This window comes from Poromitra crassiceps (genome assembly GCF_964638095.1).
Source record: "Poromitra crassiceps genome assembly, chromosome: 16".
Classification (NCBI taxonomy): Eukaryota; Metazoa; Chordata; class Actinopteri; order Beryciformes; family Melamphaidae; genus Poromitra; species Poromitra crassiceps.
The window spans coordinates 10,070,588-10,096,727 of record NC_139645.1 but is presented as its reverse complement, the minus strand read 5'-3'; the positions used below and the strand labels follow the sequence as shown (position 1 = coordinate 10,096,727).

General features: G+C 44.6%; 1 protein-coding gene across 1 annotated transcript in view; it reads left to right on the top strand.

Annotated features, from left to right (window-relative positions):
- Positions 1-26,140, top strand: part of LOC310791289 (CD151 antigen-like) — a 60,806-nt gene that overhangs the window by 1,192 nt on the left and 33,474 nt on the right. Inside the window, exons 2-3 of the mRNA XM_083652976.1 lie at positions 6,009-6,093; positions 13,098-13,289. Of these exons, the coding sequence (XP_083509102.1) occupies positions 6,010-6,093; positions 13,098-13,289 (276 nt within the window). The 5' untranslated portion in view covers position 6,009. The remainder of the gene's footprint in view (positions 1-6,008; positions 6,094-13,097; positions 13,290-26,140) is intronic.

Here is a 26,140-nt window from a genome sequence, read left to right as displayed (position 1 = left end):
TATGGAGCCCAAGTGGCGCGAGGCGTGAGTGTCTGACTCTAGCCGACTAACTCTGTTTACATTTTTAAAACTGCGACAGTTCACACAACTTTAACACGACATACATATATTATACATCAAACTCTTGAGCTAATTTTGCTCACACTCAGAATGTCAAAATATAAGCGATGTGATGTATAGTTTTTGAGATATTAACGTTTGTTTGGCACAACTCATACTATTAACTGCCGCGGGGTTCCGCATTTCTGGGTGGCAAGTGACGTCACGCTCATTCGTCCTATAGTTTATTTTTTTATCGAAATTTTCAAACCACCACCTGTCAGCTCCACGGCTCAGTAAAATGTCTGCTTGTCGTTTGAATGTGCATTCGTTTAAAGTCACCTGGCGTCCCGGCTGAGTGGAGTTGGCTGTGTTTAAGCACCGTGGTGGCCCAAAGGTCCAAACACCGCCCAGCCGGGAAACTAGAGGCTGTCTCACAAAGCGACACCGTCTCTGAGTTACTGCATGACCTGAAATTGGCGTCTGATGCCCTCGGCCGGATGCACCGCGGGAAAAATGGAAAAACGTGAGAGAAACGCGATTGTGGCGGTTGCTTGCCATCCATCACAGTTGGCATCTCTATTCTCTGTTCACTTCCTGCTTGCACCTGTGTTAGTTTCTCTGTTCACTTCCATTCATTTTCAAAAACAAATGTCCATCTGTCCGGAGCACTGATGAAGCGTACGTATCGACAGAAAGTTCACGAGGGCTGAACCTTTTCTGGATGGGCGTACGGGATGGACGGATGGACGGATAGTCACCATCCGTTTAGCCAATCGGAGTCGAGGAGGTGTTCCAAGATTTCTTGGAGGAGCGGAAGTCACCCCCATGGCAGTCTGTCTGCATCGATAAAAACACAATTTTAAAGCCACGATAATGTTATAAATATCAACAACTAGCCAACAGATATCAAAGCTGGGGGGCTTTATGGAAAGAGAATGGCTCGAACAACTGGTTGACCATTGTATCAAACTACTCATTCAGTGGCGTTTTATTGCCACATAAGTAACGTAGCTCACAGAGCTAACAGCTAGCTGACGGCAGCTTTCATCTTCTCTCGGTTTATATAGGCAGGTCGCTGACACCTTCAAGGTGCTTACCGCCACCTGATAACGGACATACATCTATCCGTTTATAATTCGGTGCATTTTCTGACGGATCAGTGTGGCCACGGTCTATTAATATTGCAATATTGTGATTATTGTGACAGTAAGAAAGCCTGGAAATGTTTTCATGTCCGGCCATCCGGCTGACAGCTGGCGCTTATGGAAAACCCTGAAAACTGTACCCACGATTTAATCAATTAAGTTTGAAGAGAAATGCATTGTTCATTGCAGGCTTAGTGAGATCAGTAATTGTGGAAATCGGTTGTTCTCCAAAGATCTGGCGACCAAAGGAACATATTTCTCATTGTGTTGTTTTCAATTTTTGATCTTAGATCATAATTGATCGCCTTGAGTCAGCTGTCTGCTTTGTCAGGGTCTAAAAGGTAGAATAAGGAGTTGTCAATTAAGCCTTGTTTGAATTTAATTAACAGGAACACACTAAAGAGGCCCACCCCAACAGATGGTCAACAGACAGGCACACACACACGCACACACACACACACACACACACACGCACACATGCACACATCTGAATTGACATAGCTGTGTTGTGTACGGGAGAGAGGGGGAGCTGACGCGAGAAGGTGGAGGGGAACAGAGGCAGACAGAGGAAGGCGAGCCCGGACTTGATTGGCAAGCGAGCCGAGAAAATAGCGGGGTAGAAAAAAGGATGTTACACTCGGGGAACAAAGAGTACATGAAGGCACTGTTGTTCTCCGATGTGCTCTATAAATCTTTCAGACAAACTTCAAAACTCCACCGTCGACACGGGAGTCACGTTTGTCTGCCTGTGGTGAAAACACACTGTCACACACTGAAATCTAGTCTCACGTAGGCTACTGTGGTTTAAAATACCGGGACTGTTTGAACACTAGCTGTTCTCAAAGTGGGGTCCGGGGACCCCCAGGGGTCCTTGGGGGGTTCCGGGGGTTCCCAATCAAAAAGGGTAATAATAATCTATGTTTAACTAGAATTCCAACCATAACTGACAAAATGACAGAATATATGACTATTTTGGTCAGGGGTTTAATACACCTTCTCTGTAATGAGACATCTAAAAGTGTGATGACCCTCCCCCTCTCCTGGCCCTGTCTGGCAGGAGTCTGGTGTCGAGGTCGTTAGGATTGAGTGCACCTGGGTCCAGTGCACTCATTGGGCTTAACAACAGCCATGTTTAAAGTCTAGCCCGGAGGCCATTTGCGGCTTGTCTCTCAAAATATACGTTCACTTTGCGGTTTTCCGTTCACCCAGCGGTGACAGCACTATCATACACCTTGTAGACAAGCGCCAAGTACGAACAACGCAGGCGGAACTAATGTTTTCAGACAGTAAAGAGCAAACAAACGGTTACCTAGCAACAGACACTTCCCACTGGGTGGCAGTCAGACATGGCCACAGCAAAGAAGTGTAAAGTTGATAGCGAAAGGTCGCCGCTTTCAGAAGCGCTGGAAAGTTGAATACTTTGTCACTGAAAGCGCTGAAACAGTTTGTCTCATTCGCCCAGAGACCGTCGCTGTTATGATAGAGTTCAATCAATGTGAAGAGAGACATTTATGAGACTAAAGCTGCATAATTCATACCAGCGATTGTCGGGCAGTCAATAGGTGGATAAAGTGAAACAGCCTATTGAACTATTGATTTAAGGACTAATATTATGGCACTGAAAAACATCCTTAGAGTACAATTGTATTGTATGTGATTTATTGAATAACCCTTATGATGTGAGAAACAGCTGGCCCACAGGTATTTTCACATGATCTAATCTGGTCCCCATTCAAAAAAGTTTGGACACGGTCCTTAAGAAACCTTCAGACCATTCAGTCACTCTCCCTCCTCACAGATGGTCTTTTTGTTCTGTTCTTTTCTTTAATGTAGTTTGTGTCCAGTTATTTCCCCTTAGTTTTACTTAATAAATTGAATAAATTATTGCTTTAACCTTTGCTTTGGTGTATGACTCACAACCCAGCTCAAGGAGGTAACCCATCAGGGTGGAGTCATAGGACCTAAACCAAAGCGAACATCTTATCAGATGGGGGGACCCTGGGACAAAATGCTATCAAATGGGGGTCCGTGGTCTAAGTTGTGTCTAGGGATGCACGATATATCGGCAATCATATCGGTATCGGCCGATGTTAGTCATTTTTTAACATATCGGTCATATCGGTATCGGTCAGATGTTGCAATGTTAATATCGGTTATCATTATCAGCCAAATTCTTCACATTGATATGAAATAATGCAGTAAATCTACGATTTATGGGCTTTTCCAAAGGCTTTGCAAATAAAGAAATGCATAACTTTTTCAAATTCAGTGTTAACACATTCACTGCCAGCCTTTTTTTTTTTACTGTAGGTAGGTTCTGCCAGAGGTTTTTTTTGAGGATTCTGGCTCATTTTACAAGAGCCGAGGATTATTTTCTGCTTGGACTTTGTGAACACAAACTTCACAAAAGTACTAATAGAATGTGTGCTTTCTCTGTCTAAAAGAGTTAGTTTGTAGAGTTAGTAGTTATGTAGATATTAGCCGTTGAGTACAGCATGGTTTCAGCGTCTGAGAGTGAAAGCTGAGATAATCGCAGTTTTGTGAAATTCAATCAAACAGGCAGAACAGTCACTTTAACCATTTATTTTTGGCATCAGTGAGAGATCAGACATCTAAACAATATAGTTCTGAACGCCCTCTCCTTCAAACTCCTCCCTCCGTGGGCGTGTCTGGTGGCTTTCAGCAGCTTTTGTCACAAGCGAGTGTTCTGCTGCTGCTGCTGCTGCTGCGAGTTTGAGCAGCCTCCCTCCCTGGCAGCGAGTGTGGATAGGGCTCACTTGTTTCTTGGGTTTGAGAGCTTTGATGAAGCTTTGTGCGATTCTAGGCTTTATGCTGCGTGTTTCAAAGTGTGTTTTCCACACAGTCTATTTTTGGAATCCCCCACCGCCAGCTCCCAGCGCTATAATGCGCGAAAGTGAAAGCGTTTTCGCCAATCCATTTTACAGTAGAGAATGGTTTCCTCGCGCGTTACCCTACAGTTTTGGCTCTGCTTTTCCTAGTGTGGAGAGCACTGTCGCCACTTAGTGGGTCCGTGGAATGGGTTGTACATGTTCGCTGACTCCAATATTTTTATAGGAGATGTGGGGAGCGTTGATCCACGTCCCACCATCAATTTTTTTTTTTTTTTTTTAAGCCGAGATAACTCGTCATTGGCAGTGAACCGTTGGATTCTGTAAGCCGAGATAACTCGTCAATGGCAGTGAACGTGTTAACATGTGTTTTTCAGTATGTACAAAATGTGATGATCATAAAAATGTGGTTTTATACAGATCATATCGACATCGGTAAATATCGGTTATCGGCCATAACAGCAATGTTAATATCGGTTATCGGCATCGGCCAAAATTTTCATATCGGTGCATCCCTAGTTGTGTCAATTTAGGGGTTGTGAAAAAATTTGAGAACCAGTGTTAGAATAACACTTTTCATTCTTTTACTAACCGCTAATGTTTTTAAGCTTTATAATGCAACAAGCACATGATGTGTTTTTCAACTGTAGCTCCCTTATTATTTGATTGATGAAACACATCCTTGTTGAAATATTCATGTCACTGTTTTAACAGCAGATGTCTCTTGGGCTGTAGAAGCGTTGGATGTGGGTAGTTCTAATTCCCCAGGCTTTTGGCCGTCTATTCACTCCTCCTCAGTGCTTAGTCATGGGTCTCTCTCTGCATACACATGTAATAGCTTGGCTTTGCTTCACAGACTCTGCCTACACTGCTGATCTCATATGAAACTCCCCCACAGTCTGCATTAGCCCTGTAGCTTCTCATTTGCTAACGGGCCCCTGACAACTAAAGGAAGGTTAGCTCGCTGTTATTCCGTCCGCTATATATCCCATAACGTTACGCCAACGGTGCCACGAGCCTGCTTTGTGTACTAGTTTAAATGTTTGATTCCCCATATACAGGTGGAGCTGTTAGAGGTAGTCTACACAGGCCATTTACACCTGGCATTAACATGCGTTTTCTGCCATCAGATTTGCAATCAGATTGTACTTGACCACATTAAACTGATTCCATTTACACCTGGCGTTAACATGTGTTTTCTGCCATCAGATTGCAATCCGATTGCAATCCGATTGCAATCTGATGGCAGAAATGGGGGTCCTCTCAATCCGCATACAGTTGCTGTATCCAGATTGAGAGGACACATTGCATTTACACTTGTGTTCAATGTGTACACAATGCATCCCCTGACCACCTCCGGAGGTGGTTTGGCCGATCAGATTGCAATCCGTCTTCAATGCGTTTTGGGGGTGTTTACACCTGTACCTTCAAGTTATAAAACACAATGTGATTGCAATCTGATCGCAGAAAACACATGTTAACGCCAGGTGTAAATGGCCTCACAGTAGTACATAGTTTATGATAATGTCATCCTCGATGATTCCACTGATGATGTCATAAATCGTCGATGATGTCATGCAGTTCAAGAAGGCTCTGCCTGGTGGCCAGGTCACTACTATAGTGATGTCATATCTCACTGATGATGTCATAACACAAACGTCATGTTCGTGAGCTAATAAGAGTCAGCTCTGCCAGCCCTCGGTATCCGGGCGTTAAATTCAATTTCCGATCGATTTTGCAAGTGTCTGCGAATTAATCCACTTGACTCCCGCCTAACAATTATCCCCAGAAGAGCACAGTTTACAGCACTCTGTCAGAATTTACTTCACATCACAGGTGGAGAAGTTCAATATATTGACTAGACTGAAGAATATATACATATTTATTTATTTATTGAGTGGTATAATAATACACCAGAAAGTGACTCCTATAATTGTGGTAATTGTTGTGAAACACTCTTGATCTGTTACAGCATGGGGGCGTACGAAGAGAAGAAGGAAACCTGTGGAACCATCTGCCTGAAGTATCTCCTTTTTACCTTCAACTTTCTTTTCTGGGTAAGTCTCCATCGAGGCTGCGATTCAGAGTTAAAGGTGAATTCAGCGATGTTTTTGTGTTAAAATAAGTGTTAAATGGCTCTCTATATTCTGACAGCAATCACTGAAATAGAGTGTTTGGTCAGTGACTTGGAAGCCCCAACTTGGAAGCTGTCCTCTATCTCTCTCCTGTAGTCCTGCAGGCAGGAAGGGACGTATCTCCTGTCCTCTATCTCTCTCCTGTAGTCCTGCAGGCAGGGCGGACGTATCTCCACAACCGGCACTCGTAGAGACTCATGGATGTAGGCGTTGGATTCGGGGTGAAAAAATACATAGTCCTTCATGAGCATTGCGATCCGACCTTCTGTTTCCCAGAAAATCTGGGGGGGGGGGGGGGGGGGGGGGAATCTGGTCTATCAAAGGAACTAATTACACAGTAAAGAAGGCTAGAATAACTAGATAAATCCTCTGTTGATCTGTTACTCTGGAGATTATCATGCAGATGACATTTCATTCCATTCTGGGTTCGATAAATAAACTAATCATTGCAAGTGATTTTATAGATGGCCTCAGGCTATCAGTAGCTTGATGCAGATCACCGAGGATGAAAAATACTCCTTCATTTGCATATCTGTGTGTCTGTGTTGCGTTGGACTATCTGCACGAATGTCTCTCTTGTGTGCCGAGTAAGTCCTCTACTTAAATCTAATTAAAACAGTATTCAAATGAAACTAGCCAAGCGGGTCAGAAACAATAGGCCCAGATCAGCCCCCCAGCAGGCTTAATTGAGCTAGTGAGTATTTCTTGATAAGCGAGACACCATTCAGAAAAGCTGCTTTCTGGGGAAAGATCAAAACAGATTAAGGACCTAAAATACAATGCCTCCTTTCACGTTCATACACAAAAGAAAGGCCATCATACACGACCATCACAGATGTGCAAATATGCCTCAGACTTTTGACATACACTGCCATCACAGATGTGCAAATATGCCTCAGACTTTTGACATACATTACCATCACAGATGTGCACATATGCCTCTGAATAACATACTTTTTTTTGACATATACTACCATCACAGATGTGCACACAATGCCTCAGACTTTTTACATACACTACCATCACAGATGTGCACATATGCCTCAGACTTTTGACATACATTACCATCACAGATGTGCACATAATGCCTCAGACTTTTGACATACACTACCATCACAGATGTGCACATATGCCTCAGACTTTTTACATACACTACCATCACAGATGTGCACATAATGCCTCAGACTTTTTACATACATTACCATCACAGATGTGCACATAATGCCTCAGACTTTTTACATACACTACCATCACAGATGTGCACATAATGCCTCAGACTTTTTACATACACTACCATCACAGATGTGCACATAATGCCTCAGACTTTTTACATACACTACCATCACAGATGTGCACATAATGCCTCAGACTTTTTACATACACTACCATCACAGATGTGCACATATGCCTCAGACTTTTGACATACATTACCATCACAGATGTGCACATATGCCTCAGACTTTTGACATACATTACCATCACAGATGTGCACATAATGCCTCTGACTTTTGACATACATTACCATCACAGATGTGCACATAATGCCTCTGACTTTTGACATACACTACCATCACAGATGTGCACATAATGCCTCAGACTTTTGACATACATTACCATCACAGATGTGCACATAATGCCTCAGACTTTTGACATACATTACCATCACAGATGTGCACATAATGCCTCAGACTTTTGACATACATTACCATCACAGATGTGCACATAATGCCTCTGACTTTTTACATACACTACCATCACAGATGTGCACATATGCCTCAGACTTTTGACATACACTACCATCACAGATGTGCACATATGCCTCAGACTTTTGACATACATTACCATCACAGATGTGCACATAATGCCTCAGACTTTTGACATACATTACCATCACAGATGTGCACATATGCCTGTGAATAACAGACTTTTGACATACACTACCATCACAGATGTGCACATATGCCTGTGAATAACAGACTTTTGACATACATTACCATCACAGATGTGCACATAATGCCTCTGACTTTTTACATACACTACCATCACAGATGTGCACATAATGCCTCAGACTTTTGACATACATTACCATCACAGATGTGCACATAATGCCTCAGACTTTTGACATACATTACCATCACAGATGTGCACATAATGCCTCAGACTTTTGACATACATTACCATCACAGATGTGCACATAATGCCTCTGACTTTTTACATACACTACCATCACAGATGTGCACATATGCCTCAGACTTTTGACATACACTACCATCACAGATGTGCACATATGCCTCAGACTTTTGACATACACTACCATCACAGATGTGCACATATGCCTGTGAATAACAGACTTTTGACATACACTACCATCACAGATGTGCACATATGCCTGTGAATAACAGACTTTTGACATACACTACCATCACAGATGTGCACATATGCCTGTGAATAACAGACTTTTTTACATACACTACCATCACAGATGTGCACATATGCCTGTGAATAACAGACTTTTGACATACATTACCATCACAGATGTGCACATATGCCTGTGAATAACAGACTTTTGACATACACTACCATCACAGATGTGCACATATGCCTGTGAATAACAGACTTTTGACATACACTACCATCACAGATGTGCACATATGCCTGTGAATAACAGACTTTTTTACATACACTACCATCACAGATGTGCACATATGCCTGTGAATAACAGACTTTTGACATACATTACCATCACAGATGTGCACATATGCCTGTGAATAACAGACTTTTGACATACACTACCATCACAGATGTGCACATATGCCTGTGAATAACAGACTTTTTTACATACACTACCATCACAGATGTGCACATATGCCTGTGAATAACAGACTTTTTTACATACACTACCATCACAGATGTGCACATATGCCTGTGAATAACAGACTTTTGACATACACTACCATCACAGATGTGCACATATGCCTCAGAATAAGACTTTTTACATACACTACCATCACAGATGTGCACATATGCCGGTGAATAACAGACTTTTTACATAAAAAAAAAAAAAACTATGACAAAATTTTGTACGAAGCCTTCAATAATGGCCTTTTTATTCGGGGGCAGCAGCAAAATACCTCCCGCCATTCCAGTTCATAGAATTAAAGGCAACTGCTTTTATTTATTTTTTAAATACAGAGGACACAGACGATTCATTGAAAACCTCATTACAGAAAACTTTCCAGTGACCAAAAACCTGGCGTTTCAGGGAATAAATAAGCGACTTCACAAATTGGATGTGCTAGCCAACATGGGAGTTTGAGCAGCAGCAGCGTGGCAGCCTCAGCATATGGAGAGGGAGGGCACGTCTGTCTCCTTCTCACTAGTGTGTGAACTCGCACTCTCTCTGTCTGCGTTTGCCCATATGTGATAATCATCTGTCTGCCAAAGGATCTGATTTCTCTCAAATTGGCTGACAAACACTCCTGGGCCGTCTGCTCTGAGTGCCAAATAAATACCGGAGTTACGACCGTGTGAAAGTTTCGGGGACCAAATTAAATCCGTCGACGTTGGCCTGCCTTGCCGTTATTTCCCCAGGGAAACCTTTGTGAAAGAGGCTATTTGCCGTCCAACTAGAGAACGTGAACGTCGCGGCTAAATTGGAGAGCGTACGGGCCCCGTGCGACTATGAAATCAGACAGGCAGTTTGGAGGGAAAAAAGCATTTCAGTGAGGAACAGCGCAAGGGACTTTTATGATCGGAGGGTCCTAGTTTAGTAGTGATATTTTAATATTTAATGTAGGAACACACACAATCCAACGATGCTGCCCGTAATGCATTTCAGCAGGCAAGTACAAAATATTACTAGAATGACTCCAGAGACCAAAATGCCCCAACAAAGATGCCCAATCATACATACTACACCCACTGTGCTTTGTGACAGTAGTGTGTTGAATGGCAGCTGGCCGTTTACCTTAGAAGTAACATACACAGTGTTGGGGGGGGCGGTAACACATTACAAAGTAACGCATTACTGTAATCACATTACATTTGTCTGTCACGAGTAGTGTAGGGCATTACAGTCCCTAAATCCAGTAATCACATTACAGTTACTATTCAAACACTTATGGCATTACTTGCGTTACATAAGTTCTTCAGTTATCATCAGGATCAGGATTGAATCTGCAGGATTATGGAGGAAAAAACACAAAACGTGCGGTGCTTTTTCATGCACTCATTTACGCAACACAACAACTAGATTGGATGGGCTGGAGGGACGGGGAGGAGTGAGATCTTGTGTATGTCCTTATTGTAGGGATGTCACAATATATCGTCCCACAATATATCGCGATATCAAAATGTGACAATATGTATCGTTGAGATGAAATCTCATATCGCGAGAAAAAGAAGCTGAACATGGTGGCACTGATCTGCATCTGATTGCATGCTCGCTCTCCTTTTCATTGCTTTGTTTGAACAGACGAGGGACGTTGCAGACACGGAGGATGAAAATGGTGAAATTACTCAAATTAGCGTGGAGGATGCCCCCTCAACTTACAAATCGATCACAAAAAAATATTGTTAAAATATCGTATCGTTATCGTGAACCCAATATCGTGTATCGTATCGTATCATGAACTGAGTGTATCGTGACATCCCTACCTTATTGGGATAGGGATGTGTGCTGATATGGGCATATATAAGGTTTCATGTTAGATTGTTAACTACCAAATAACTTTTTAATAAGTAAATAAGTAATTAAGTAAAGTAAGGCATTACTTTTTAAAGTAATGGGTAATTACTTTTTTGAGTTAACGACCCCCAACACTGAACATACATCACAGTGTCCCATTTCCCCTTTGATATAGATTTGATAGGATTTGATTCAAAGAGAAGTTATTACTAAACATGAATAAGTGAAATCTTTGGCGGGCTCCAGGAGCGACACCATCTCCTTGCGATGGTGGCAGTGCCAGGTGGATTTCATTTCTCCCTTTCTGTTTGGGGGCATCACATTACAGGTGGGTTCACGCAGCCTGGAATGCTAAGAGAAAATGAACAGACCTAGGGCATGATGCATTTTAGTTGGCAGATCTACAAAAAGCACTCTCTCCTCCTATCAAAGTGGAAAGAATTAGAACACACAGGAAAAATTGCCATCAAGAAAACACAAAATAAAAGCATGTTATGGCTCTTAACTTTTTAATTTGTAACCAGTTGTAAAGTCGTCTAGTGCCGTTTTCAAGTAGCGCAGGAGTCCCATATTCCAGGGGTTCTGACTGCAGGGCACAACAATATTGTATGTCTATGTGTATAAGAATGTAAATCTATGAATCTGATTAGCGTATAATAATATTTATACATATGCATGGTGTCAAATATGCAATGCATTCTTGCATACTGCATTGAATGGTATTGTTTTGTGTTTTGATGGCAGACTGTCTCTGGGTGTGGTTCAGTTCAGTCCTGCACCCCGCACTTCCAGCCTGCCTGCCTCTCTTAGCATCTGTAGCCATCGCCAACTTCATCCCTTGTAAATTAACTCTAAATTAGGTGGGCTGTTAGATTGATTGGTTTGGCGCGGTGACAAGTTTTTGTTGCAGTGCTGCACCATCTGCTGACTCGTCATCATGGCTACAGTGGATTGTATTGATTTAATCACCCCTCGTCATTCTCTTTAACCAGTAGAGGATGTTGAAGAAGATTGAAGACGGGGGGGCATGGTGGTGCAGTGGTATCGCTGACGCCTCACAGCTAGAAGGTCCTGGGTTCGATTCCCACCGGGGACGCTGTGAGCGCCAAAGGAGTGCGTGCCCGTCCGCATGTCCTCGAGTGCCCACCGCCCGGGTGGGGTCGTCAAAAGGGCCTTTCTGTGTGGAGTTTGCATGTTCTCCCCGTGCCCCCTGGGGGTTTCCTTCATATAGTAACCCCTCACCAAAATCATGCAATATCCTGGTCGCTGAAGTGGTGCCTCCTCTGGTCGTTCGGGGCGCCTGTTCGGAGGGAGGGGAACTCGTTGGAATAGCGTGATCCTCCCATGTGCTATGTCCTACCGGTGAAGCTTCACCTGTCAGGTGAAAAGAAGCGGCTGGCTAACTGCCCATGTCTCGGAGGAAGCATGGAGCCAGTTTCGGCTCTCCCCAGATCGGCAGAGGGTGGAGCAGCAACCAGGATAAATAAATTAAAATTAGCACTAATGGGGGATAAAAAATGGGATAAAAAAAGAAGAAGATGGAATATATTCTGTTTGCAGTATGGCATCAAATACAGCCACGCTGAATTCATGCTAGTATGCGCCGTTATCTTGTTGGTTTTGATGTCGTGCATCCATCAAACCTGTGGTCTTTAAACAATGCATCAAACTTTACATCATTCATCTTGACAAACTTTTTACAAAAGTCCTCATTCACTAGGGGAAAAAAAACGGAACCAAGCTTTATCTTTCTCGAGCCTGTCAAAGTAGCAGATGATGAACGATGGAGGATCAGTGACCAGAGCCGCTCTCGGATCATCTCGTTCGCGATGATCCTGCAGCGTCGACCGATCCCAGAATTGATATAGAAGAGAATAGTAAATTCCTGAGGCCACGCTCGGCTCCACCATTCAAAACTCATTCCAGACTTCTCCATTATTACTTAAAAGAGTCATGAATAATGGACCTAATTGAAATCAAAAGCTGATGAAAGCCTTGGCTGAAATGTGCTGTTCGCCAGTTTTTATCTGTCTTAATAAAGTAATGTTATAAATTATGGTTGGCCTGGCTTCTCTTTGAGTGCAGCCAGTGGACTATGACTAGATTTAATAATTGAAACCCGTTTATCGTTTCTTTTCGCTTTTGTCTCCCTTAAGTCCTACATTAGCAGTGTTTCCTCAGAGTCCAGGCCAGACACGACGAGCAGAGATGTGACTCTCCTCATGTCTTCTTCTCTCAGTTGGCAGGAGGTGTGGTGATGGCCGTGGGCGTTTGGACCTTGGTGGCGAAGAGCGACTACATCAGCCTACTCTCCTCCAAGAGCTACGCCGCCTCCGCCTACATCCTGGTCCTGGCTGGAGCCATCGTCATGGTAACCGGCGTGCTGGGCTGCTGCGCCACCTTCAAGGAGCAGAGGAGGCTGCTGCGAGTGGTGAGCGATCGTGTCCGTGCGAGACGAGACGATAGACGCTATTACTTCTATTTGAGAAGATAACATTTCTCGGTTCAATAATAGTATTTGCTCTTTGCCTGTCCTCAAACGTTGTCCCCGCCGGCCACCGTACATTCCCTCTGACCGTGTGCAAAGCAAAACCGATGTCTCTGTATTCCACAGGCTGCTGTGCTGATAGCACACCAGAGGGAGTGCTGTTGTACTGTATATCAGCAGCACCGCTGCGTTTCAGTCGTAGGCACAAGGCCAAGTGCAGGAGATAATCCCAGCCCCGCTGATATCCAGTAGCAGCAGCGCGACCTCGAGTGTGATATTGCTTTTATACAGTTGCATAAACAAAGCTATTCATCAAGTAATAATAGCATTTTTTTTCAGTAATTTCAGACAGCAGATTATTTCTGTCTGTTATTTGTCTCTCTTCCCTCAGGATTGACTACCAAGTGTTGCCAAGCAACAGGTCAACTTGCTGCACTTGCAATTTCCTGACTGCAAGCTCGCTAAGCTAACGTTAGCTACTTTGAGGTTATCACCTATGATTCCAGCTCACTCAAGTTCAAATGTGTTCATATCGCTACCCCGCAACACTCCCTAACTAATCATCAAGGTTACATTAGAACAGCTGTGAAGCGGAGTGATGTACAGTACATTATATACAGTGAAGCGTCCCGTGCTGAATATCGGCACACATGGGAATGCCTCTTGTCCAATCAAATTGCTCGACCCGAACCAACTGTTGTATAAAAAGTAGCAGTAGCGGCTAAAATTCTGCGATCTACCTGTCCTGTTTCCCTTGTGCCAGATGCTCAACCAGCCTAATGTTTGCATAAACACGACGTTATTCCCATGTGGCGACACGCAGCAGCTGTGAGGCTACTAATAAAGACAGATGAAGGCCAGGACTTCCCCCTCCAAACATCCCATCTCGTTGTAGAAGTGAGGGAGCGAGTTTCCAATTAAAACTAAATGTATTCAGACAGTACCTCGATTCGGTCGACAGAATGCCATTGAAAACGGGTAGGATGACATATTTCTAAATGACTCTGAGCAGGTACAATATTGTTAATTAACCAACCCTTGGTAGGTGAGCCAGAAAGCTCACTTGGACACCTCTCAAAATGAATGGCTAGAATAACATTGCAGTGGCACACAGAGAACATGAAGATAGACAGTGACTCTTGTCCAGTGTTGGGAGTAACTCATTACAAAAGTAACATATTACATGTAATATATTACTTTTAGCAGTAACTCAGTAATATAACTTATTACTTATAGGATTTCAGTAATATTATACCAGTTACTTTGTCAAGTAACTCAAGTTACAAATTGAGTTACATTTTATTAAATCAAAGCACATAATAAAGATACAATCATTTCCTAATCAAACTGTGTTTTTATGCAAATAACCACTATAGATGACAATAACAAAGGAAAAGAATAACATTTAGAATTTTGGGTTGTTTACACTGACTTCAAGGCGGTTGAAATAATTATTCGGGATGGTTCGGCTGCTGCTGTTGTTTTGGTAAAAGTAATGCAAAAGTAGTGTAATAAGTAACGAGTTACTCTACACAGAAAGTAATATTGTAAAGTAACTTATTACTTTCAAATGAAAGTAACTAGTAATATGTAGTATATTACATTTTGAAAGTAACTTGCCCAACACTGCTCTTGTCCCACCAGCACCATTATTCCGACTAGGACAAACATCCACAACTCAATCAAACTCCATACATTATTTACAGATCAATTATTGCCTTGGTACACATCTCTAATTGAAATGATGGCTTTTAGTCACTACCGTGATAGTGTTAATTGGCTATCATAACCCTACTTTCACGAGTTTTAAAAGTTTGTTGCAAACGATAAAACTGCAAACTACCGTAATACCTTTTTTTTTCACATCAAAATTACAGCTTATATGGGGTTTTCAAATGCAGCTAAAAATAGGCCTATGCCCGTCATCCTGCCTCTAGGTGGTGCTGTCGTACAGTAGGCTACTCCCCAGGTGAATGCTTGTTTCTGCCCCTGCATTCTTTTGAGTGTGTGTAATAATCTCCCCCAAGCTGTAAAAAAGAAGTTTAATATCAGCACCCCCACCCCCACCCTCCTCCCTCTCTGTGTGCACACTTTGAATTGTGCTTTACAGGGTCATTAGTTACTTTTAAATTAGACCATCAAATTAGAAAATTAAAATGACAAAAATCCCCCCCCCCCAACAAAATCAATGGACTTAGCCAATCGCAGATAGCTGATATATTCCTCCTATCGCCCAACCCTAAAACAACAGCTGCTGTGTCATATATTCTTACAAATGTTTATTTGTTAGCAGTTTTATCGATTGCAACAAAACCCTGTTTTAAAACCAGAGCCGTGTGAAATCAAAGCATAAAATATTCATACAGTTGAGAGACCGAGAGCCACAAAAGGCATATTAGTCAACAAACCTTAGGGGCATACATTTCCTCAGCATGGTCATCAGTATCCCTATTGCCCCACTGCAACAGCCCAGGTGCCCCATGCATGAAGCCAGGCACAAAACAAACCCTTTCATAGGAGCATGTGCCCATGGCTGATTTGGCAGATGTGTCCACAGACACAGACACAGCCGGGGCCTGTGCTGACAGAGACACCTGCATGGCACAGATCCTACAGGTCCAGGCATTCGCACATGGGAAACATATGCAGGCGTACTACTATTGTATGCAGAACTCAGATGTTTGTGTCTCATTATCTATGCTGATTCATGCCTCATCTTTGGCATTATCTGCTTTTCAGTGCAATATTATAGCCCATTCTTATAATATAGCCCAATATTCTCAGTTTGAGAGAGGGCAGAGGCCGTAAGGTTTACAGTGCCCAGCAGAGGGCAGAGGACGTAAGGTTTACAGTGCCCAGCAGAGGGCAGCGGGCGTAAGGTTTACAGTGCCCAGCAGAGGGCAGAGGGCGTAAGGTTTACACTGCCCAGCAGAGGCCGTAAGGTTTACACTGCCCAGCAGAGGGCAGAGGCCGTAAGGTTTACAGTGCCCAGCAGAGGGCAGAGGGCGTAAGGTTTACAGTGCCCAGCAGAGGGCAGAGGGCGTAAGGTTTACAGTGCCCAGCAGAGGGCAGAGGCCGTAAGGTTTACACTGCCCAGCAGAGGGCAGAGGCCGTAAGGTTTACAGTGCCCAGCAGAGGGCAGAGGGCGTAAGGTTTACAGTGTCCAGCAGAGGGCAGAGGCCGTAAGGTTTACACTGCCCAGCAGAGGCCGTAAGGTTTACACTGCCCAGCAGAGGGCAGAGGCCGTAAGGTTTACAGTGCCCAGCAGAGGGCAGAGGGCGTAAGGTTTACAGTGCCCAGCAGAGGGCAGAGGGCGTAAGGTTTACACTGCCCAGCAGAGGGCAGAGGGCGTAAGGTTTACAGTGCCCAGCAGAGGGCAAAGGCCGTAAGGTTTACACTGCCCAGCAGAGGGCAGAGGCCGTAAGGTTTACACTGCCCAGCAGAGGGCAGAGGGCGTAAGGTTTACAGTGCCCAGCAGAGGGCAGAGGATGTAAGGTTTACAGTGTCCAGCAGAGGGCAGAGGCCGTAAGGTTTACACTGCCCAGCAGAGGGCAGAGGGCGTAAGGTTTACAGTGTCCAGCAGAGGGCAGAGGCCGTAAGGTTTACACTGCCCAGCAGAGGGCAGAGGCCGTAAGGTTTACACTGCCCAGCAGAGGGCAGAGGGCGTAAGGTTTACAGTGCCCAGCAGAGGGCAGAGGATGTAAGGTTTACAGTGTCCAGCAGAGGGCAGAGGCCGTAAGGTTTACACTGCCCAGCAGAGGGCAGAGGGCGTAAGGTTTACAGTGTCCAGCAGAGGGCAGAGGATGTAAGGTTTACAGTGTCCAGCAGAGGGCAGAGGGCAGAGGATGTAAGGTTTACAGTGTCCAGCAGAGGGCAGAGGATGTAAGGTTTACAGTGCCCAGCAGAGGGCAGAGGGCGTAAGGTTTACAGTGCCCAGCAGAGGGCAGAGGATGTAAGGTTTACATTGCCCAGCAGAGGGCAAAGGCCGTAAGGTTTACACTGCCCAGCAGAGGGCAGAGGGCGTAAGGTTTACAGTGCCCAGCAGAGGGCAGAGGGCGTAAGGTTTACACTGCCCAGCAGAGGGCAGAGGGCGTAAGGTTTACAGTGCCCAGCAGAGGGCAAAGGCCGTAAGGTTTACACTGCCCAGCAGAGGGCAGAGGCCGTAAGGTTTACACTGCCCAGCAGAGGGCAGAGGGTGTAAGGTTTACAGTGCCCAGCAGAGGGCAGAGGATGTAAGGTTTACAGTGTCCAGCAGAGGGCAGAGGCCGTAAGGTTTACACTGCCCAGCAGAGGGCAGAGGGCGTAAGGTTTACAGTGCCCAGCAGAGGGCAAAGGCCGTAAGGTTTACACTGCCCAGCAGAGGGCAGAGGCCGTAAGGTTTACACTGCCCAGCAGAGGGCAGAGGGCGTAAGGTTTACAGTGCCCAGCAGAGGGCAGAGGATGTAAGGTTTACAGTGTCCAGCAGAGGGCAGAGGCCGTAAGGTTTACACTGCCCAGCAGAGGGCAGAGGGCGTAAGGTTTACAGTGTCCAGCAGAGGGCAGAGGCCGTAAGGTTTACACTGCCCAGCAGAGGGCAGAGGCCGTAAGGTTTACACTGCCCAGCAGAGGGCAGAGGGCGTAAGGTTTACAGTGCCCAGCAGAGGGCAGAGGATGTAAGGTTTACAGTGTCCAGCAGAGGGCAGAGGCCGTAAGGTTTACACTGCCCAGCAGAGGGCAGAGGGCGTAAGGTTTACAGTGTCCAGCAGAGGGCAGAGGATGTAAGGTTTACAGTGTCCAGCAGAGGGCAGAGGGCAGAGGATGTAAGGTTTACAGTGTCCAGCAGAGGGCAGAGGATGTAAGGTTTACAGTGCCCAGCAGAGGGCAGAGGGCGTAAGGTTTACAGTGCCCAGCAGAGGGCAGAGGATGTAAGGTTTACATTGCCCAGCAGAGGGCAAAGGCCGTAAGGTTTACAGTGCCCAGCAGAGGGCAGAGGGCGTAAGGTTTACAGTGCCCAGCAGAGGGCAGAGGATGTAAGGTTTACAGTGTCCAGCAGAGGGCAGAGGATGTAAGGTTTACAGTGTCCAGCAGAGGGCAGAGGGCGTAAGGTTTACAGTACCCAGCAGAGGGCAGAGGATGTAAGGTTTACATTGCCCAGCAGAGGGCAAAGGCCATAAGGTTTACAGTGCCCAGCAGAGGGCAGTGGCCGCAAGGTTTACAGTGCCCAGCAGAGGGCAGAGGCCGTAAGGTTTACAGTGCCCAGCAGAGGGCAGAGGCCGTAAGGTTTACAGTGCCCAGCAGAGGGCAGAGCCGTACGGTTTACAGTGCCCAGCAGAGGCCGTACGGTTTACTGTGCCCAGCAGAGGGCAGAGGCCGTACGGTTTACTGTGCCCGGCAGAGGGTTTACAGTGCCCAGCAGAGGGCAGAGGATGTACGGTTTACAGTGCCCAGCAGAGGGCAGAGGCCGTAAGGTTTACTGTGCCCGGCAGAGGGTTTACAGTGCCCAGCAGAGGGCAGAGGATGTACGGTTTACAGTGCCCAGCAGAGGATGTAAGGTTTACAGTGCCCAGCAGAGGATGTAAGGTTTACAGTGCCCAGCAGGCGTTTTCTTTGATGTGCAGCATTCATCAAGTAACAAATAATTACCCGATGACGAGGTTAGTGTCACATAAATAAAGTTACGACGAGGCACTTAATTTCCTTTTTAAGTTTCCCCTTAAGTGTCTTGGAAGGTAAGAAAAATACTCTTACTCTATATTATTGTCAGTGTTATGCTACTTTCTAATTCATTGTGACATACTTTATTTGCTTTTTCTAATGTTTTCTATGTGCAAAATGATCCGTAAATATAATTTCATCACCAACTAAACTTCATTTAAATCAACATTTCACTTCAGTAAAACGTTTTTTTTTTTTTTTTTCTTTCACCACCGACTTTCAATTGTCATCTTTTTTTAGCACGCATCCCCCGACGTATGTAAGCTCAAGACCAGATAACCACCAATAGTGATGTGCTTTTGCTTTCATTTTAAAATTGTATAGTCAGAAGAATCCCACTAATAACGACATCCATGCAACGCGCAGATATATAGTTTTATTATTTCGTGTGTTATGGGTGTTGTCTGCAGATTCCCAGGGGCAGCCGATGTGTAACATTGAGCGCTCATTTTGAGGCATTAAAACATTCAAAGTGAACTATCTGTGAAAGTCCCTTGTTTTTTTTTTAGAAAGGAATCCAAGTGATTTGACATGTGGGTTTTAGTGTGGTTTTTCTTGTTGTACATGGAGAGACCTGTGGACCGCTATCTGAGCCTGGCCTGCTCGGGAATGCGCGGCGCATCCTGAAGACTTAACAGGGCGTTATGTGGGCGATGAATCACAGCGTAGGAATGAACTTGTCTGGGGGGGGGAGCTGGGGGGGAGAGTTGCTATTGGGAGATTATTAGAACAGGGTTTGTGTTTGTGTGAGAGCGAGATTGGTGCGACTGTTTGGGCACCTGCTGAGAGAATAATACAGGGTCAGCAGTGCTTCGAGACAGAGGCTGTCCTGTACACTCAAGGTCACAGGTTCGAACCCCGCAAGGGCGGATCCATCCCTGTGTGGAAAGCGTGTGTGGTCAATTTGAGCAATGCCTGGCTGTGCACTACGGCATCTATGTCTGCACACGGTTGATAAGATTTGATTTGATTATTATATTGATTATTATTTTTTCCAATATAAAACCATATCAGATTTTTCTGAAGGTCTTTTCCGATGCCCGTGAAAAGCGTGATTAACGTCGGTAAGATCGAGGAAGAAGAAGGTTCTCGTCCCTCCCGTGGGCGGGAGGTGTGCGGTACGCTTCGGCAAACACACGGCTCCATTGTTTTTTGGAGGGGGAAAAGTGACAGAACAGTGTAGCACTTCTGTGCCGGGAGGGGAGGGAAAAAGCCTTTTGCTTCCAGACGCCATGCCAAATGGAAAGCAGCGCGTCCAGAGAGGCTGGCTGGACCCACCTGTGGAGAAACTGACTTCATGTACTTCCACTGGCCCCATTACAAGGCTCTCTCTCGCTCTCTCTCTCTCTCTCTCTGTCTCTCGTCTCTCTCTCGTCTCTCTCTCTCCCTCCAGTGAGCTTTATTGGCATGAAACTAACAATATTGCTAAAGTGCTGAGGTACTGTATAAAACAATAATACAATTTTCAACGCAGAGTTTAAATAATAAATAATGGGTAAAGAATGCAACTTTTGGTTATGACAGGTCACTTATACAGAGTGACAGTAGTTTATTGTGTACTGTATATTGATTCTAGAATGACAGTGGGTCAAAATATAGTAGTCTTTAGTTTTTATTAAACAATGACCATGCACAATAAAATATTAATCTCAGAAAGAGAAAAGATGATTCGTGCCAGATTTAGCTATTAGCTAATTTCCAAGGGATAGAGACAGTCGGCATGTCTGGGAACGCCCACAAAATGTCATACAGCTGGCGCGCGAGTGGTGTAAAACTGCCCATATACTGTATCTCAATGGGCTGACTCATGAAAGGAAGGTGCTGCGGCTCTAAACGACAGTTTTGGGGATTCTAGAGCAGAACACAAGACGTCTGCTCAGATGTGCGTTTACTGCGGTAGTTAAATCCCCGATCGTGTCTGCCTGGGCTGGGCTATCAGCTAAATTCTAACTTTGCTGAATGGATAGAATGGGGGATTTACCCCACCCTGACCACGCCCCCAGCCAGCTAACCCAGCGTCTATGACGAGACATCGCCTCAACCTATAGTATACAAACAGGTATAGACCGCTTCACTGGAATTATGTTGCTAGGGAACAGTTTGAACCCTAGTTTACTTCTGGCCAGCTATTAGCAAACACTGCAACAGGAAATAAGCTAGGGTCAATTTAGAATGTTTATCTTGTCAAACTGAAACTTAGAATGATGAACTGGTTCATATTATTGATGATGAACTGGCAGTTTATCCTTCACCCCTGAAGATAATGAACTTTCCTTCGTCACTTAAATGAGGAAATTCGGGCAATAGCGTATAATTTCTGAATTCCATCTTGGATTGTTTCCTGCAGGAGGAGGAGGAGGTGCATTTCGCTTTGTAACTCTCCTGACACGCAGTGACCCCATTTACCATTTTTATGGTAGCCATGTCTTTTGATGTCTTTTTTACGTCTTTTTTATGTCTTTTTGTCTTTGTCACCCCCATGGTGCTGGATCAGATGGAAAAGTCAGGACACTCAGTCAGAGTCTGTCAGTCACGGACGTTTAGTGAGTTTAGTGGGAAAATGGCCATAGCTTGGGATAGGAAGGTGCTAGAGAGTCAGGATTCGAGGTGTGGGTAGGGTTAATGGCTAGGGGGATATGGGTGTTTTTTTTTGGGGGGGGGGGGGGTGCATAGGGTTAGGAAGGTGGTAGAGAGTCTGGATTCGAGGGGTGGGTAGGTGGAGTAGTTAGGGGATATGGGTGGTGTTTGGTGGGGGGGGGTGTAGGGGGAGTGGCGCCGTGGGCTTAAACTTTAAATCTTCAAGTTTGCACTTGTTCTATAGCCAGTCGGGCATCACTGAGCCTGTGTTTGTTCAGGATTAGTCTCGGCCCGTAGCTCTGACGGAGCACTCTTCAATTTGTCTTCAGTTTAGGCCCGAATTGCACTACTGAGTCTACTATAGGCCGTTCTTTCATTTCTCCACTGCTCCAATTACAGATTATGTTGACTGACTGATTTTCTTCTCTTTGCTCTATTCTGGTCTTTTGATTTGAAACCATGTGATGAGCCGAGTGCGGGGAATGATTTCAGGGTTCAACGCTCTCTCTCTCTCTATCAAAGTGTAGCACAAGTTCATTCTTTTGGTGTCTGTCTCTTTCTGTTTGTCTCTTATTCTCTCTCTCTCTCTCTCTCTATTTGTTTCCCCCGCCCTGACGTCTCGCCATACTTCTCTTTTTTCTCTGTCTCTCTGCTGCAATTTATTTCTGTCAGGCAACAAACAGGCTGACAGAGCTGCAAAGATTCATGCGCTCGCTGCAAGATTCATGGTTCATTTATGCTGCAGTGCTGTCTGCTTGTCCTGCAACCTGATGAGTCTTTCATGACTTAGTTAAGACCGTCCCTCGTTAACAGCCAGCAGTTATTCTGATGAGTCTTTCATGACTTAGTTATAACCGTCCCTCGTTAACAGCCAGCAGTTATTCTGCTAAGTCTTTCATGACTTAGTTATGACTGTCCCTCGTCAACAGCCAGCAGTTATTCTGCTAAGTCTTTCATGCCTTAGTTATGAGCGTCCCTCGTCAACAGCCAGCAGTTATTCAGTTGAGTCTTTCATGACTTACGGTAGTTAGTTATGAACGATCCTCGTCAACAGCCATCAGTTATTCAGCGGAGTCTTTCATGACTTAGTTATGAGCGTCCCTCGTTAACAGCCAGCAGTTATTCTGCTAAGTCTTTCATGACTTAGTTATGACCGTCCCTCGTCAACAGCCAGCAGTTATTCTGCTAAGTCTTTCATGACTTAGTTAGTTATGAACGATCCTCGTCAACAGCCAGCAGTTATTCAGTTGAGTCTTTCATGACTTAGTTATGAAAGATCCTCGTCAACAGCCATCAGTTATTCTGCTAAGTCTTTCATGACTTAGTTATGAGCGTCCCTCATCAACAGCCAGCAGTTATTCAGTTGAGTCTTTCATGACTTAGTTATGACCGTCCCTCGTCAACAGCCAGCAGTTATTCAGTTGAGTCTTTCATGACTCAGTTATGACCGTCCCTCGTCAACAGCCAGCAGTTATTCAGTTGAGTCTTTCATGACTTAGTTATGAACGATCCTCGTCAACAGCCAGCAGTTATTCAGTTGAGTCTTTCATGACTTAGTTATGACCGTCCCTCGTCAACAGCCATCAGTTATTCAGTTGAGTCTTTCATAACTTAGTTATGACCGTCCACACGTCAACAGCCAGCAGTTATTCAGTTGAGTCTTTCATTACTTAGTTATGAACGATCCTCGTCAACAGCCATCAGTTATTCAGCGGAGTCTTTCATGACTCAGTTATGACCGTCCCTCGTCAACAGCCAGCAGTTATTCAGCTGAGTCTTTCGTGACTCAGTTATGACCGTCCCTCGTCAACAGCCAGCAGTTATTCTGCTAAGTCTTTCATGACTTAGTTATGACCGTCCCTCGTCAACAGCCAGCAGTTATTCTGCTAAGTCTTTCATGACTTAGTTAGTTATGAACGATCCTCGTCAACAGCCAGCAGTTATTCAGTTGAGTCTTTCATGACTTAGTTATGAAAGATCCTCGTCAACAGCCAGCAGTTATTCTGCTAAGTCTTTCATGACTTAGTTATGAGCGTCCCTCATCAACAGCCAGCAGTTATTCAGTTGAGTCTTTCATGACTTAGTTATGACCGTCCCTCGTCAACAGCCAGCAGTTATTCAGTTGAGTCTTTCATGACTCAGTTATGACCGTCCCTCGTCAACAGCCATCAGTTATTCAGTTGAGTCTTTCATGACTTAGTTATGAACGATCCTCGTCAACAGGCATCAGTTATTCAGTTGAGTCTTTCATGACTTAGTTATGAAAGATCCTCGTCAACAGCCATCAGTTATTCAGTTGAGTCTTTCATGACTTAGTTATGACCGTCCCTCGTCTCAACAGCCAGCAGTTATTCAGTTGAGTCTTTCATGACTCAGTTATGACTGTCCCTCGTCAACAGCCATCAGTTATTCAGTTGAGTCTTTCATGACTTAGTTATGAACGATCCTCGTCAACAGCCATCAGTTATTCAGTTGAGTCTTTCATTACTTAGTTATGACCGTCCCTCGTCTCAACAGCCAGCAGTTATTCAGTTGAGTCTTTCATGACTTAGTTATGAGCGTCCCTCGTCTCAACAGCCAGCGGTTATTCAGCTGAGTCTTTCATGACTTAGTTATGACCGTCCACGCGTCAACAGCCAGCGGTTATTCAGCGGCACGGCAGACAGTTTCTTAAAACAACCCTCGGGGCTTCAGCGAGGGCACAAAGGCTAAACAAAAAGTTGCTAACACAGTGTTGCGCCATGAATAATTAACCAGTTTCTTGACAAAGCGGATATTGAAAAGCGCTCTGGCTCATTTCTATTCATTTCCACCCGGTGTTTGATAGCATCAAAAATAGCTAGGCTGAGGATCATTTTATATGGAATGAAAAACACGTAACCCTTTCTTACTTATTGCATTTGTGCACACATGCCCGTGAGTGTTTGTGTATATACGTCGGAATATGAATGACAACGTTGAGGAAATGGGTCCATCATGTTTTGGAAATTGGTCCGGGGTGTTTGATTTATAGCACCGCGCGCCGTACCGGCGTTTAGATCGGCATCTGTGCACACCTTCTTTGTGTCTTGTGTGCTGTGGGGATGCACGGAGCGTCCTGAAGACTTAAGATTACAGCAATGAATCACGCTGAAGAAATGAACTTGTCAGGAGCGAAGGAGGCTGGCAACAGATTACAAAAGAGGGGGAAATAATGGAGTTGTGCGTGCGCGCGCGCGTGTGTGTGTGTGTGTGTGTGTGTGTGTGTGTGTGTGTGTGTGTGTGTGTGTGTGTGTGTGAGAGAGAGAGAGAGAGAGAGTGTGTTTGTTTGCTATGCTGCGTTCACAGCATATTGGAAGAAGCGAAAGAAAGGGATGATCTCAACACCACAAGTGTTTAACTTGTTGGGAACGCTCACCTCCAAAATATGTTTTATTTAGCCATTTTAAAATCAACCGTAAATGAACTGCAGTGATACGTTAGTGATAATATAGCTGTATTATTATGGTTATGATTATGATTATCTTGGATCGGTGGATTTGCTGCAGTGTTTGCTGCTTGTGTGACTTACGCAACATGATGATGATGCCAAGTGGAAAATATCGGAGCCTATACAATGAACAAATTAATTTATTCGTGACAGTTGTTCAAAATACACAATGGACATATAAAAAGCCATACACCAGTATCAAAATTGCAGAGGAATTAAAACACAATAAAGTCCATGACTTGTTTCCATTGTGGTCCTTGTTTGTGGAAAAACTTCCAACTCAAATTTCAGCCTCGTAGGGCAAAAGCTGTGGCCACCAGAGAGTGGAGTCATTTTTATGGACCAACCGACCGACAGAGTGACCTATAGAACTGCTGGTCGCAGCTAAAACAGTGCACTTGTCCTACTTGTAATTACCACTAGGAGACTGACTCCCCTCCCCCCCAGTTTGATGCTCATATTTACAGTAAATCCAACATGAATTGAATGCAGCATGTAGTAAAGTGTGGTTGGCACCAGCTAAGACCATCTGTCCAGTCAAAGTCACCTATAGCGTGACACTGACTGAACCCCTGCAAGTGTGGCTGGCGATATTCTTAGAAAGTCAAACTTAAAATAGAAACACGACGCTGCATACAGATTTGCGTATTGTTTATTCCTGCTCCATATCAGTGGAGATCAAAGGGTATGACAGTGACAAAATCAACAACAAAGGCGGAATATGACTGAGTGAGAAAGAGGCTGTAGAAGAAAACATTGAATCTGTCATAAAGGCGCAGACATCTTCTAACAAGCTCAGCAAGCCGAGTCTGAAAAACGCTTCGTATTGAAGAGTTTGACAGATGTTAGAGATGTAAAACCAAGGCGATTAACCGGAAAAGGAAATGGTGAAGCTTTTCCACAAGGCAACTCAACTTGATATTTAAGGGCCTTTCTGTGTGGAGTTTGCATGTTCTCCCCGTGCCCCCTGGGGGGTTCCTTCATATAGGAAGCCCTTCACCAAAACATGCAATATCCTGGTCGCTGAAGTGGTGCCTCCTCTGGTCGTTCGGGG